The sequence below is a fragment of the Schistocerca nitens genome, chromosome 9 (assembly GCF_023898315.1).
Source record: "Schistocerca nitens isolate TAMUIC-IGC-003100 chromosome 9, iqSchNite1.1, whole genome shotgun sequence".
Classification (NCBI taxonomy): domain Eukaryota; kingdom Metazoa; phylum Arthropoda; class Insecta; order Orthoptera; family Acrididae; genus Schistocerca; species Schistocerca nitens.
Window position 1 is genome coordinate 388,668,708 of NC_064622.1, and position 16,658 is coordinate 388,685,365.

The 16,658-nt window shown below is 40.2% G+C and overlaps 1 protein-coding gene across 1 annotated transcript in view; it reads left to right on the forward strand.

The window, feature by feature from the left end:
• LOC126204464 (fatty acyl-CoA reductase wat-like) overlaps window positions 1–15,891 on the forward strand; it is a 267,772-nt gene extending 251,881 nt beyond the window's left edge. The window contains exon 9 of the mRNA XM_049938851.1: window positions 15,133–15,891. Within this exon, the coding sequence (XP_049794808.1) occupies window positions 15,133–15,214 (82 nt within the window). The 3' untranslated portion in view covers window positions 15,215–15,891. The remainder of the gene's footprint in view (window positions 1–15,132) is intronic.
• Window positions 15,892–16,658: the final 767 nt, after the last annotated feature.

Sequence of the window (16,658 nt, forward strand, 5' to 3'; positions counted from 1 at the left end):
GCAGTGTTACTCGAACTTCTAAATTCACTGAAAGCTCGTCTCTAAAACTGATATCAAAAACCAGCCAACGCTTTGGTGACTCCCATGATATGACACTGACTTCACTGGAAGTTCAAAACACTGTGCTCTTCTGCTCTAATGCTGTAGAAACTACGTGGCACCTTGATGAAGTGGCATACTGTACATTAGTAATACATATTTGTAGGCGTAAGAAATGAGAAGTGGCGTTCTTCCAAAGTCACCCAAACATTACAGCGACTATATGGCAGGGTATTTATTTTACCTTGCAACACAAAATGTTCTGCCTATAATGCAAAGTAGGCAAGGCAGTGCTATTTGCTGTACAGAAATTTGAACTGAAGAATTATTATAAAATCTGAGGCTGATGGAATATGGCATTGTGCCATAACATTGCAGTGTATGTGCCACAACTTGGCTGTGGATGTCAGGTACTGGAGCTTAGGCTTGTACTGTGACACCAGTACATGATAATGTGTGTGTGTGTGTGTGTGTGTGTGTGTGTGTGTGTGTGTGAGTGTATGTGTGTGTGTGTATGCATGTGTGCATGTCAGTCACTGGGGTTGCTCCCATGTTACTGCCTGTCTGTATTACAGGAAAACTATAACAAGCTGGCAGTTGTTACAGCATTTTCCAGTACTACCAATGTCCAGTGGAACTACTTGCCAGTGCGACTGTTTTCTTGTGTAACCGTATTCCAGAGTAGCAATTATGCTGTGTAACTGTCGCCAATGTACCAAGTGAAACTCTGGCAAGTTGCCCTTTGTTACAGCTTAACTGTAACAAGTTGCCCCATGTAACATGTTGCCTCATATTACATCATAATTGCAACAGGTTGCCTCATGTTACAGCAGAACAGTGTGTAGCAACTAGGTCTTGCACATTAATCTATCAGCAGAATTTGACTGTGTTTACATATAGTGGGTGCCGGATAACGACTGGGTGTCAGCTACAAAGTGTGTCAGCTATTGGGTGGGGTTCAGCTGTGGGGGTGGTCAGCAATGGTGGTTCTCAGCTTGGGAGGGGGTTAGCTGATCGAGAGTCTGCTACTGGGGGTGTCAGCTTCTATGGGTGCCACCTCCTGGGTAGTGTCAGCTACTGGGGTATCAGCTACTGAAGGATCAGCTACTGAGGTGGTCACATTGCATGATACAGTTTTATGATCCAGTAGCTCACACCCCCATTAGCTGACACCATGCACTAGCTGACACATCCATTAGCTGACACATCCAGTTGCAACCAGTAGCTGGCATACCCTTAGCTGACACCCTCACCCTCAGCAGCTGCACCCCCCCCCCCCCCCATTAACTGATTCCTACTGCGCATACAAACTGTCAGCTTGTGGTGGTAGAATAATATTTAAGTTCCAGGAGCTGTTCACTCTTTTGCTGTAACATGGGGGAATTTGTTACAGTTTCACTTTAACATGGAGGGCAACCTGTTATTCTTTCACTGGGACATGGAAAAACTTGTTAGAGTTTAACTTTTCATAGGCTTGCTGTACCCTGGGCAATGTTTCACAGTTTGCCATAACATGGAGGGCAACCCTAGTGTCTGATACCCCTTGTACCTGATAGCCCCAGTAGCTGAAATCCACTGCACATCAACATTCTGAAATTTACTATTACAGTAGTTTCAAGATCTAACAGGAGAAACCTGCTGTCAAGCTATGGCACAGCCACGATAGAGTTATATAATACATTGTTTACTTCTGGTTTTAGAATTGTGTCAGTTATTAATGTCTGTTTCTGTGAATTATCAGTGTCTTGCCTGCTTAGCATTATCAGCAGGAGATGCAGATGTTTTGTACTGCAGCATAAAATTAATATCCTAGATTGGAGTTGCTGCAATGCTTGGATGATTTTGAAAGTGGGTAATTGAAAGCATATATATATATATATATATATATATATATATATATATATATATATATATATATATATATATATATATGTGTGTGTGTGTGTGTGTGTGTGTGTGTGTGTGTGTGTGTGTGTGTTACTACAGTTCAGTATGCCACTTAATTGAAGAGTCATGTTGTTGTCACAGTGTGACAACACATGTTGGCATTATGAAGTGAAGTTGACTAATGTCTTGTACTGCATAATAATGTAATAAGCTCTACGCTCGTCTACTATTTCAGTCATCTTAAAATTTATTTCAGTAGTGCCAATAAACAAACCATGTGTATTTTAATAAGTTATACAGACAGTTTACATGTGGAAATATATAACTTGGAGAGTCATTATGCTTGAAAAGTGTGGTGCAACAATTGAAAATAGATCATGAACAAATGTTGCTTAACCTATAAGTTTCATCAGCAGTGACAATTTGCAAATCATATTTCATTAAAAATCTTATAGAAGAATTAAATTCTGGCAATGGTGCTGTAAGTGCTTTGCATTCACAATCTGACGTGTTTTCAGAAATGATACAATTGTATCTCGGTACTAAGTTTGAAGTTTTGCTCAGATTGAGAGGTCTGTAACTATACTGGCTAATTATTATAAACTATCTTAACAAATTCTTTATTATGGAAAATTATTTTATTTTGGTGATAAAGACAATATTTTAGGGATACAGGCCTTTCATCTCTGTTTGTTCCACCATTGTCTTTGGCCAAGTTTCATTTCCGTTTTGCTCCACCATCACCTTTAGTCGTATTGTGTAGTAGATACATATTTTGTATTACTAAGTCCTCCTTCGGTATTATGAAGATGCGAAGTTTAACTTTTACATTAGAATAAAAAGATCACAGCACCTTCATCTGTCCTTCATGGGATGGTGTTTGGCCAATTTGTTTGTTTGTTTGTGGCTATTGTGTGTGTTTTCATACTGCATATTTTGTTTAAATATTTGGTATTATTCAGTAATTGATCGTGGGAAACTCAGTCAGATAGCCATAACACCGAATCAAATAACAATTTAAATGTTGAAAAATTTGATTTCACGGTTCAATGTGCCTTGTGCCAAAGGAGGGCTAAAAATGGTATTAGTCACTTTCGTTCCGTAGCTGGCAGCAGTTCAGGCTATCCATTTGTTTGTTTGCTTGGTTCAGCATAATAGTTTAGTCAACATGTATTTTCTGCAGTTTCAAGTTGGGCAGGTTAGTAGTGCTACATCACCTCATTTAGGTATAACATGAAATATTAATTGTCTGTATAGCATTTTATTTGTAAGTAGCCATGAAGATAGCAAGTGGCACTTACTTTGAGAGTTCACAGTCATGTTTTAGGCATCAGTTTGACAGTTGTGTGCATGTGTGTGGAAAGTAATATTGTGACACGTTACATAAATACAATTTTTTTTCTAATATTGACATTCAGTCAACGTAACACGTCAATTTCGATGTGGAAAATATTAAATTTGAGAGTATGTTGTGCCGTATATCATGATGTATGGTACAGAGATTGAACTTCGCATTTTCACTAGCGCTGTTTAACCTTTAAGTTCATGGCATGAACATTGTGTGTATGTTTATGTGTGTGTGTGTGTGTGTGTGTGTGTGTGTGTGTGTTGCCTACATATTTTATATGTGGAAACACTGCACAATACACCATTTATGTATTTTTTTTTAAATAATTACTTTTGAATGTTGTTAAAAAACTGGGTCAACTGGGCTACATTGTAATTGATTGTTTCATTTTAATGGCCGCTAAAATATTTCGCTGTGGTTGGTGGTTTCAGGTCAATACTACGCCGTTATTGGCTGGAGACGGGGGGAAGGGAATGGTGTCGCCACTGAAAGGGGGCGTGCCCTTTCATCTTTCATATAGCGATAGTGGCGTCATTAATATGGAGGGACACTGTTTTACTGCAATCTTGGTTAACTGGCACTAACAGTTGCACTTAACATCGATGGCATCACAAGTTTCAGTACCGCATAAAGGTCACTTGAACATAACAGCTATATTACTGAAATATTTGGGTATAGAAGGAATGTGGCAAAAAGAGATGCAATAAGGCTATTGCGAATTCTCGGAGAGAAATTTGTTGATTTACGTGCAACAATAGTGGCGATTTGTGAGGAAAGAGTACAAGTTCTGGTTTTCTGGCAGACGCCGTTCTGGTGTGGTATGGATAACAGGCGCACTACAGTTTCCGACAGAACTGGCGTTTGTACTGGAAATGTACAGTTATTTTGAGGAAAACATGTTAATTGCACACATGTTCGCCGCGAAATTCTGGTTTTAATGACTAATTGCAATGTTGCATCCAGCCACAGTGAAATGGTACCAACAACTGATCAAGGCTGCATGGGCGTGGGTGATACTAATTGGCAGTTCCAAATTTTGCACCAAGCGATTTTCATCATTTTGGCAAGCTGAAATAATATCTGAGGGGGTGGGACAGGGGGAGGGCGAGGGGTAGGGGGAGAGGGAACAGATTTTCCATCGATGAGGACATTCACACAGTCGTTATCGGATAGCCTCATGTCCAAGGACTAGATTTGTATCGTTGAGTTCAGCAACAATGTTGACCCACACCATATGGAGAACAGAGACAATGTAGCTGCGCAACTAGCTGGCCCTGTCTCAAACTCACGACCTACCAGCGACGTGGATGTCAGCAGAAAGTAGTCACCCACTGGTATAAAGGCAATAAGTTGACCGCATGCAGATTTTAGCCCAGATGGCAGTCAGATTTTCCAGACGCCCTGCCACTACTGTAAGATGTCCCAACTTCGTAATTCAGGGGTGGTGGCTGTCATATTCCACAACGTCATCAGTACTGAAGGAGTACTCTTGCATTCTGAATACGACACAACAAACGAGACGGTTGAGAGAAAGTTCCGTTTATACAATCTTTGTAGGTCCATCATGGACAGGGGACGTCGGCTAATTAAGCAATTGTCAACGTTAATGAAATTCTCCAACAGCCATGTAACTCAAGATGTTATTTTATTTTATTTTGATGGCTACTAGTTTCAGCACTTCACTATGCTATCTTCAGGCCCGATGTGCATCTTTCCAAGTAAATGAAAATGTCATATAATGCCATAAACCCCAGGATGTCGTGAATTCAACCATTTCGCCATGAGGCATGGCGTTCCGCTAGTGAAACGATTGAATTGAATCGTTTCGCTATGAGATGGAATTTCACTAGTAAAACGATTGAATTCACGACATCCAGGGATTTATGGTACTATCTGATATTTTCGTTTATTTGAAAGAATGCATGTGGGGCCTGAAGATGGCACAGTGAAATGCTGAATCTGGTAGTCTTCAAAATAAAATAAAATAACATCTTAAGCTGTACGGCTGTTGGAGAATTTGACACTGACAATTAGTTGTTTAAATAGGTTTGGTGACTATGTTGAGAAATAGTGTCATGTATTTGTAGCACTTTGAAGTGTAATGCAACACTGAATAAAGGTTACTTGCGCTGTCATAATAAGGTGTAACTTACTTTTTGACGTCTCGCCCCTACTTAAATCAAAAAGCGTCAGTGGAGAGAGAGAGAGAGGGAGGGAGGGAGAGAGAGAGAGAGAGAGAGAGAGAGAGAGAGAGACAGAGACAGAGAGGAGGAAATATGAACTGGAGTGGATTAGACAAGGATGCTTCAAGTCTTCTACTGTTTTCAGTCTGTATGTAGAGAATATGATTGAACACTACCCACTAGAAGATAAGAAGGTGTTAGAGGTTTGCAGACGATGTTCAAGGAATGAACGAAAAAGAGTTGTAGCTAATGGGCAGAGCTTGTAAATAGAAATCAATACAAGGGAAGAAAAGGTAATGCGGCTAGGTTGAAATAAAAGAGTACCGATAATGCCAAATAGAGAAACATTAGAACATATGCAAAACTTCAAATATATACGAAACAGAATAGAAAGCAACTAGGAGTGGAGCACAGAAATAAAAACTGGCATGGCAATGGCGAAATAGGAATTTTGTAAGAAAAAAGAGTCTTCTGTGACAGTATATACACAGATTTGAGGAAAGATGTGAGACATTGTTTTATATGGAGGGTCTTCGTAAATGGGGCTGAAATATGGACAATTAAATAGAAAGAGCAAGACTGTGTGCTTTTGAGAAGTAGCGCATCATACAAAATATAAGTTGTATGTTTAGGGTGAAGAATGAGGAAGGTGAAGATATAATTACTGAGTTTAATAAAAAGAAGGAAAAGAAACTAGATAGAACATGTGTTAAGAAATAAGAGAAGGCTTATAGAAGCAGCCTTAGAAGAATGTGTGGAAGAGAAAAGGAATAATAACACAAAGGGATTTTTGGTCCTGGACTATATGTTGGCCTGAAACATATACAGCGGCATTAAGAAGAAGCTGTGGACCATTAGAAATGGAGATATAAAGGAGCTCTCAACATAACAGAAAATTAATGTTATGATGAGACTCCATGAACCTCTAAAGATGAATGAGAGGTTGGCTTCTTTGGGAAGGCCACAGAGTAATTCCAGTCCCATCCTTCTCCAGTCGAAGCTTGTATTCCATCTCTGATACTTCCCCGACTGGATGTTAAACGCTTCCCTGTACAGGATGTTACAAAAAGCTACGGCCAAACTTTCAGGAAACATTCCTCACACACAAATAAAGAAAAGATGTTATGTGGACATGTGTCCGGAAACGCTTAATTTCCATGTTAGAGCTCATTTTAGTTTCGTCACCTACGCTCAATGGAGCACGTTATCATGATTTCATACGGAATACTCTACCTGTGCTGCTAGAACATGTGCCTTTACAAGTACGACACAACATGTGGTTCATGCACGATGGAGCTCCTGCACATTTCAGTCGAAGTGTTCGTACGCTTCTCAACAAGAGATTCGGTGACCGATGGATTGGTAGAGGCGGACCAATTCCATGGCCTCCACGCTCTCCCGACCTCAACCCTCTTGACTTTCATTTATGGGGGCATTTGAAAGCTCGTGTCTACGCAACCCCGGTACCAAATGTAGAGACTCTTCGAGCTCGTATTGTGGACGGCTGTGATACAATACGCCATTCTCCAGGGCTGCATCAGCGCATCAGGGATTCCGTGCGACGGAGGGTGAGTGCATGTATCCTCGCTAACGGAGGACATTTTGAACATTTCCTGTAACAAAGTGTTTGAAGTCACGCTGGTACGTTCTGTTGCTGTGTGTTTCCATTCCATGATTAATGTGATTTGAAGAGAAATAATAAAATGAGCTCTAACATGGAAAGTAAGCATTTCCGGACACATGCCCACATAACATATTTTCTTTCTTTATGTGTGAGGAATGTTTCCTGAAAGTTTGGCCGTACCTTTTTGTAACACCCTGTATACAGGCCCGACGCTGGGATGTTTTTCCACTCAAGCTGCTGTCCCTTACTCCTGGCATACTTTCACTCATGTCAGTTTTCGCTTCTAATTGTGATATGCACTGTACTTGTAGTTTTATCTCAACTGGATGCTCCAGCCGTGATACGTCGTATATAGGGACCTTAAGATTGTGGAGCCTCTCGCGCCCCCTTCGGCTTTGCGCTCTAAGTAGTAGCTTGTGTTACTTGGGCCTTAAACCAGTCTTGCCTGCAGTACTAGGTGGAGCCAATTCTAATTTTCGCATTACAAACATTTTTAATGTGTTGGTAAGTTTCAATATGATACTCTCCGCATTCGTATCTGAGATACCTAATAAGTAACGGAACTCAGCTATGAAGTAGCTGGGTTGGAATGCAGTAGCATTTGTGCGAAAAGGGTCCAGGGCGAGGAGGGGTATAAATTTGATAGTCAGACGTTGCATCTGTGTCCTGGGACAAATTTCAGAATTTTTGACGGTGTATCGTGGAGAGAAGGTAGGTGACGCTATTCATGACGATCTGTCCGTCAGATTAAATCATTGATACGCTTGTGCAGATTCAGTGTCTCCTGCAGATAAGAATGCGTGCAAAATGAAAGCAGCAGCGAATAGATTGTAAATTGTAACATGCTCTAGATCAAAATAACACACATCATTTCAAAAACATTCTCTTGAATGTCGTTGAATGTACGCATCTTTTGTTTCGTTTCTGGTCCATGTAGGTACCCAATGGGACACTACTTACGACATCTTCAACAGCGTGCTAGACGAGTGAGTACAATTTGTTATGCATCAATTACACGAGTAATCACAATATCGGCGTATGATCTGAATGATCAGAAGCTTAACCAATATATTACAACGGAACACAGTCACAATGAGAGAAACAAATTACAAGTGTAAATAAACTGGCTGTAATTATTTTTTAGAGGGTGACCAAACCAGGATCAGCTGTAGGAGAATAATTTGGTTCTGAGATCCAAAATAAGTCATTTATTTGCTTTACCACCTCGACACATACCAACTTAAAATCACAATATGTTTTTAATGAAATGAATACTGACATGGTTGGGAACAGGATACAGGGGCTGCCGGAGTGGAAGGCTGAGCAACAAATTGAGGATAGAATATAAAATTTAATTTATTACGCAAGCAAATTCATGCAAGATACTTGTAACAACATATTGACATATAACTTGTTCAATTTAAATGTACATCAGCTGATTTAACATGAATCATCAACAAGACATAGGCTCTCCAGTTCATACGTAAATCAACCAGGGAACAAGTCAGTATTTCGACACGCGACGCGGGAACACTCACTGCTCAGCAGCGCAAGCCAGAATACGACAGAAAGAAGTCTCGCTGTAACTCCACTATATGAAGATGCATCAAACTGACAGCTCACCTTTAACAGTATTAATCCAAATTCCGCTAATAAGGTAATGGCCAGAATAACGCCAGACCGTAGCCACAGCGTGAGGAAGATTGAACTCGTAAACAGAACGAACGACAGCGAGTCACTGCAGCACCTCCAGTTCCGCCGCTCGGCCGGCCCCAATGCAACTGCCACACTCACACCATTTGCTGACGCGACTTCCGCGATCTTCCGGCGTCGCTCCGCCCAGGCCGCTCGTCTCTCTCTCTGCCCGAGACTTCTTTTCGGTTTCCCGCGCGGACTCCCAGAGGGCGCACCAACCCGCGCACGGCAAAGCGAATCGAAAGAGATCGAACACACTACACCGGAACAATCAAATCGCAGGAGCACACGGTACAAATACAATGTCTCGTAAAAGTGACTGATAAATTGCTCAAACGCAACGAGCACAAAGTCACCTGACATACTGAAACACAAAGCTCTTTAGAAGCTCATTTTAATCAAAGAAAGTCCCTCTGATACTGTGGGGAGAAACCTTGTTTATGTGGAAGATTGCTTGGGAAACGTTACAAGATTTCTTAATCTGTGCAGGTCACAAATGAAAAGTAAACGACTCCAAGGCACATGAAACAACACATTCAATCCGACAACGCACGTTGCATAGCAAATCCAGCATATTGTGAGCTGCTCAGAAAACAGACACTGCTAATGGGAAATGCGGTCCTGACTTCAAACTCAGCAAACTCTTGCCAGACCACACCGATCGCAACCGGTTAAAGATTGCCTATGTCGGCTTCACCAAATGTGCGCCCTACTCGGCGCTTGGACAAGAACTTTCTCTCCCTCCTTTCCGGTACTAACCTCCTCTACACTTACCTCCCAACCTTTTGAAAACATCTACAGGTACGGGATTACCCCAGCCATCGCAGAATTAACGAGCGAGAAATTCACTTTTTCTTTAATACAGGGAAACCGTACGGAAATGCCCCATTCTCGCCTTACAAAATGCATCCTAACATGTCAGAGGCATATATCGGTTGCTAGCCATGTTCCATTCATTTGTCGACCACTTCGCGCCGAGGCACGGTAGCGGGTAAGACTGATATGACTGGATAACAGAACCTGGAGTGTAAGGCTACAAGTTTTCTCACGGTGGCTGAGCAGAGCCGCGATGGCCGTTCTTAGATCTGCATAGAGGAAGGTGAATTCCTCGTGTTCGCTGATACATTAGGGCCATGCAGTGGCTTAGCGGCAGGCTGCCTTCAAAGGAGAAAACCGCTTATGTCAACAATGCGAGGAGCAAGGGTTTACTGCAACCTATTCCCACAAATCGCAGTGCCCTGGGGACCGAAATTCCTTCTCTAGAGCCTCTGTTACTGACTTCCTATGGTTAAGTCAGACCAGGGGAAGAACATTTAGACCCAGTCATTTCTAACAAGGAAATGTAAAGCCTTCTTCCTGAGTTAGCAAGCCATGAACTCTCCTCAAAAATAGCCAAGAAATAAGCAGAAAAATAGTCAAACATCGCACAGCAAAATTTGACAATCACATCGCATTAATACTGTCAACAACGTAACTTTGACTTACGAAATGACATCCACCGCGGCGCTCGGGGGCCACAGCATAGTTACGACACCTGAGGATGCGCTTATGAGAGCCCGAAACCGGTCGTGATGAAAAAGAAATTTACAACTGAAGCGGTATTTTCAACCTCTGTTTATGAAATGAGGTTCAAGTAACGTAAATATGTTAAACAAACGACCCGCCCCAACTTTGCATGAGTCGCACAAGTATCATGGCCGAATAACTTGGATATAATATGTAAAAAAAATTTACACAAACCTTCATCATCCATCAATCTACCACTTGATGAAAAGTGTATGAAAATCTCAACAGTTGCGTCTGAGATTCGACGTGACATACAGACAGAGAAACATGGGACTCTAATTTATAATATGAAGTTCTATGGTGTCTGGTCAAGCTACTCTGCTATCTGTAGTAGTCGTGGCTGTCAGTTAACTGCTTTTCTCACCAGACACCGCCTCCCCCCTGCTGACCAGTTCACACCTCCCATCATAGCGACAAGATGTCAGTCGAAACGCCAATTAAGTATGGAACAGATATCAATGCTTATATTACACACACATCATTATTACGAGTATAAATATTAAATTCGATACACAAACCTTCCTCGTTGATCAGTCTGTCTACATATGAGAGCCAAATCGCAATGCATACAGAAGTTTCTAAGTTTAGCGATAACATACAGACAGGAAAAAGTGCTCCGGGACTTTAATTTATAATCTGTATTGGCTGCGTCACCTCTTTTGTGTATTATTTTTTGGGGAACAATATTGGCCAAATTCTTCGTGTGTGTGTGTGTGTGTGGCATTAGTAGCTGCTGCACAATGGTTTAGTTTGGTACTGTACATGCAACTACCACCAAAATACGCTTTTTCATCACGATACGCTTTTCGCTTTATTCCGTAAGCGCATCTCCAGTTGTAGAGTTTCCTCATCTCATTTTGGCTTACAATAAGTAGGTGATACCTTTATGCGATTTTCATTAGATTGTCTCTCTTTTCCGCTGGTGCTATATATAAGAAAAACCAGGCTGAGCAATGAAAAATAAAATGACTGAAAATGAAATATACTGTAAGTTAATATTTTTTGGACGCCCAATAACGCGGAACACTGGCAGCTGGGTAGTGGAGGGATATTCGGAAGGATCCTTTTCCCACTCCTAGCTGCAGTTCTCACAGGAATTCTGCTCAGCTGCCTGCTGCAAGTTATATTTCATGCTGGCCTTCGCAACATTATCATGATCAGCTATACAGTCGTGATATACACACCACAACTCTAGAAAATCATTGAAAGGCATATCTTGTATTTTGGGCACCATGTACAACCTGTAGTTAAAGGCTCAGAGGCAGAGCTGCTCCAAAACATATATTAAAATATATTTCTCAAAAATTGATTATAAAATTTAAATTGTCAGTGCACATTACCAATATGTCCCTATAGATTTAAATACTGACAGACAATGCCTTTGAAACTATTGATACCGAGTGATGTTTTTCGATAACGTCGCAGCCAGTCGTGTGCACCTTAAAAAGCTGGTTATCTACATTTAGCAGAGCTTCGAGGGACCTGGCTTCTAAGCAGTATAGATCTTATGGGCTCTAGAAGGCTGGATTTGTCCATCGTAAGGGTGTCCCACCAATCACCACACGATTGTCAAGTGCTGTTGCTTACAAAGAACCTTCGCTATAGACCCTTCTCTGCATATCTCTGTTATTCTATGATGCATCATCATTAGTCCATGTTTAGTACTGATGTTTCAATAATGTTCAAGATAGTGTCATATTTCTAGCATTGGCAGTTCTGTCCGCTGTAGGATTGGCATCTTAAGTTCTTAGAAGTCTCACTAGAGTGCGCTAGGATACGGCAACGTAAGTGGCAACACATAGCGAGAGTTTCACGAATAAATAGAGAAAATAAGCACACGAATCATGTACCGTTACCTATACAGTTGCTAAGAACTTCCTCACTTGTTGACGCTGTTTGCAAGATAAAGTGCTTTATTGGCAAATTTCTTTTTGTGAGTGTATTTTTCCAAAGTTCTTGTGAGTTTTGTTGTCTCACGAATAACTGTACAATACTGCGAGTCTGAAAACAGCAGAATATGAATTGCGTGTGGAATTTATTAGACAAAAATTTGGAACAATAGTTTGGGGCGGAAGTGAAGGAACCTGGTACGCTAGACCTGATCTAAATATCAATTAAGAACAAAAACAATGCAAATCCAGACAATGGTATATAAGCACATAATTTCAATTGAGCAACGTACCTTTAAGTTACGTTAACATGTTTAGCCACAGACGTCACATTTTTTGACAATTTAACACAACGAAGCATTGAAAAAATGACACGGCTAATGTATATAAGTAAGTAATTTCAACAGAACAATGTACCATTATTCTATGGCAACATGTTTAACCGCTGACATCACATTTACTGATAGTTTTGCATCAAAAGCCATACGAAAGTTAAGAGATCTTTACTGCGTTGTGTCACTTAAACAACATGTTACGTAATACAAATGTATAAATACGAAAGGCAAAATTACGGAATCTTAGCTTCGCAGCCAGTTAATTCAACATGAGAGCTGCTCGGTTTGCTTATGTCAGCCAATCACAAAAAATTGAACCCATGACGTAAGGGAGCATCAATATTTGTTGTGCGAACTCATAAACGTCATGGACTGAACATATGTGAAAAATGTTAAACTTCTCAAGTTATGAATTGAAAACACAAAAACATTAAGCATGCAGAGAAGCAAACACACACCAAATCAAATATCTGTCTAAAACGTCATTTTTAGTACGATTTGTATTGATAATGTATCAGGAAACATGTTGGCGGCTGAATAAAGTACATATAGATCTTACATTGGAGTTAGCTGTTGGTGTTATTTCGCAGTTGATTCAAATTCTTCTAGACAGCTCTGGCACTGTAGTTCCGATCGGTAATTGTCGCAGACTTCCCCAGTATGGAAATCACTAGCCGTAATACTCAGAAAACACAAGAGAAAGGCTTGCAATAGGCAATCTTTTAAGCGAATCACAATTTGGTTTCCAAAGTGGCAAAAATACGAAGTCATCCGTAGTAGAAACCACAAAAGTTGTACTTGATGCTCTTGATAAAGATGAGTGTGTCACAGACATATTTTTGGATATGTCTAAGGCGTTTAATAAAGTCGACCACAAGATTCTATTAAATAAATTAGAAACAATGGGAATAAGAGGGGTAGCTAATGACTGGTTTCGATCATACCTAACAGATACGGTACCAGACTCAAAATACGCTAATGTAGGGGTTCCGCAAGGTAGCATATTAGGACCAATACTGTTACTGATATACATCAATGACTTTCCCAGTAGTGTTACTCATGGTGAAAAAATTCTCTGTGCTGATGACAGCAATATTATAGTCACTGATAAAACAAGAGAACTCCTTGCCGAGAAAGTAAATGAAACTCTCAAGGAAGTTTAAGATTGGTCAATAAGCAAAAAAGTGACACTGATCGTAAAGAAAACTAATGCCATGAATTTTGGTTTGAAGAGGAAAAATGACAATGTTAAATTAAATGTATATGGCACCTATATAGACTGTGTAACAAATGCAAAATTTCTAGGAAGGAATATTGATTCTCAGTTGATGTGGTGTGAACACACAAAGGAACTTGCAAACAGAATGTCATCAACATGTTATGCCCTTAGAATCCTGCCATCAGTGTGTAACATGCAGTGTCTTTTAGTTTCATATTATTCATATGTACACTCACATCTTAGCTATGGCATTCTTTTTTGGGGAACAAACGCAAAAAATATGAACACAATTTTAAAAAATCCGAAGAGAGCCATAAGAATAATAACCAAAAATACTAGTCGAGCTCATTGTAAAGATATGTTCAAAACACTGGGGATTTTAATTGCTCCATGTGAATACATTTACCAGTCAGTTGTACACATCAAAAATAAAATTGGTAATTACTGCACAAACAGCTCTGTCCATGACCATGGAACAAGAGCTAGACTCAACTTACATTTACCAAGAAAAAATAAACATAAAACTCAAAACAGCATTTTCTATCGAGGAATAAAAGTGTACAATAAATTACCAAAAGAGATTAAAGAAATTGCAAAGATACACTTATTTAAAAAGGCAGCTAAAAATACCTTTTATGCAATACATTTTATACATTGAAGGATTACTTACATAAAACAGAGTAGGGATTTGATAAAAAATGTTATACAAATAAATAATATTAATGATTATAAAACATCCAACATTCCACATAACAGCTTCACTTTATGTTTATTTTCCTTCTTTTTTCCTTTCTAGAAATACTTGTCCCCAAGTTTTGCATAGCACAATACTAACACTTCTCCCTCTTTCTGAGCTCACCATCTCACTCATTATGGAGGGATGCTGACTCAGTTCTTCAGGATAGCAAATGGAAAGTGCGGTACAGAAAATGACCCAGAGATCACCAATTTGTGTGTGTGTGTGTGTGTGTGTGTGTGTGTGTGTAGTGAGTGAAGTGTTATGAAACAATGTGTGTATAGTGTGTGCAGTGACCGATAGTGAGATATGAGTGAACAGTGTAGCATTACATTATTTAATAAGTTATTTGTAAAAAAAAATTATTGTATACCAAGAGTAAATCTAATGATTGTCTCTAACTAGCAGTCTGTAAATATGTGTGTATACGAATTGGCTTACTTTAAATTGGTCTAAATTTGTAAATATTTTGACATATCCTATATCCTTGTAAAAAGAGATCTACGGATGAATAAAGCTACTACTGCTACTACTACTAACAGTTATAGGGAGAGTCATTATGCTGATGATATTCTGCGGCTCAGTTTCTGTGGTAATGTGAACTGTTTTAGGCTCAAGATAATGCACTACACTCTTATATCGACTGGTGTGGCGCTGATACTTCTGCTTCTGTGGTGGCTGCTGTTTGTGTAGAAGAGGACTGGCACACAGGGAGCACGAGGCGACCACATAGAACACACGTCACACTCCAGTCTCTCCACGTTCACAGCCAAGTGAGACAGTTCGCTGGAGGTGCTGACACTGTGTTTACTGGAAGAACTCTTCAATGACTTTCACAGAAAGGTGACAGTCTCCTTCAGTGCGCGAGTCGATATTCTGCGCCTGTAAATTAAATAACTAGCTCTAGACGTGTTTCACATGATGTAGAGAATAATGCAACGAAAACTATGAACATCGTCATTGTAAAAAGACGCTATTCAGTTTCATCGTTAGTACTTTTCTACCAGAGAGAGTGATGCAGCAAGAAAACGTTGAGGAAATGAATCACGAACCTTCCTTGGTGTTGGCAGGGAATAGACACAATAATTGTCACAGTAATTATCATCCCCCACCCTCTCCACTCTCTCCTTGTCTATCTCTCTCTCTCTCTCTCTCACTCTCTCTCTCTCTCTCTCACACACACACACACACACACACACACACACACACACACGCACATTAAGACACACACCTACAGACACACAATATGTATACATATGCTTTTGAGCGCTGTCTTTGTGCTGAGCGTCGATCAAATGTATACATTGAATAATAAATTAGTATTTTACATATTTACGTGCCATTATCTCATGCTAATTATGCTAATTATTAGTGACAAGTATCCAATTTTTTTGTTGCTCATAGTGATTTAAGAGTTGTGAAATTCTCAAAAATTGTGTAAAGAAATAAATTTATTAACGTTCTACCTTTTTTTTCCAAGATTTATGTTGGCTCAAGAAAAAATGTCATTTACGGTTAACATGATGTAATTACCTGTGTCCTTATTTACTTCGTTTTGATGCTATGAAGACTCCTTTTATCAATGAGCAAGTGAATTAAAGAGACCTTTCTAGAACCATGTAGCACCTTCCTCACCCTTTCTTCCTGACGTGACAAATCGTAACCTGAAGTGTACTGTACAGAACAATCAAAACATAGGGAAAAGCCATCTCATCACGAGGAACGTTCAATAGGTAATGCAACATTTTTTTCTGAAAGCAGGTTGTTTTTTCTTTCAAGATTGCAACACACCAATTTTTCCCACTCTTTTGGCTACAAACGCCTATTTTTCAACATAATCTCCGTTCAATGCGACGACCGTACACTTGTTTATTGGGTGCGGGTGGGTGAGGGTGGGGGGTGGGGGACGGCTGTATACCCGCATAGCACCACTTTACTGGTTGACGTCGGAGCCAGTGCCTGCATGAATAATGTTCCCGTCATCCAAGTACTGCTTCCTGAAAAGTGCATCCTTCATTGGGCCAGACAGATAGAAGTCGGAAGGTGCGAGATCTAGGCTGTTCGATGGCTGAGGAAGAATAGTCCACTGACGTTTTGTGAGCTCGGCCTCTCGGGTGCACAGACTTGTGTGACGCCT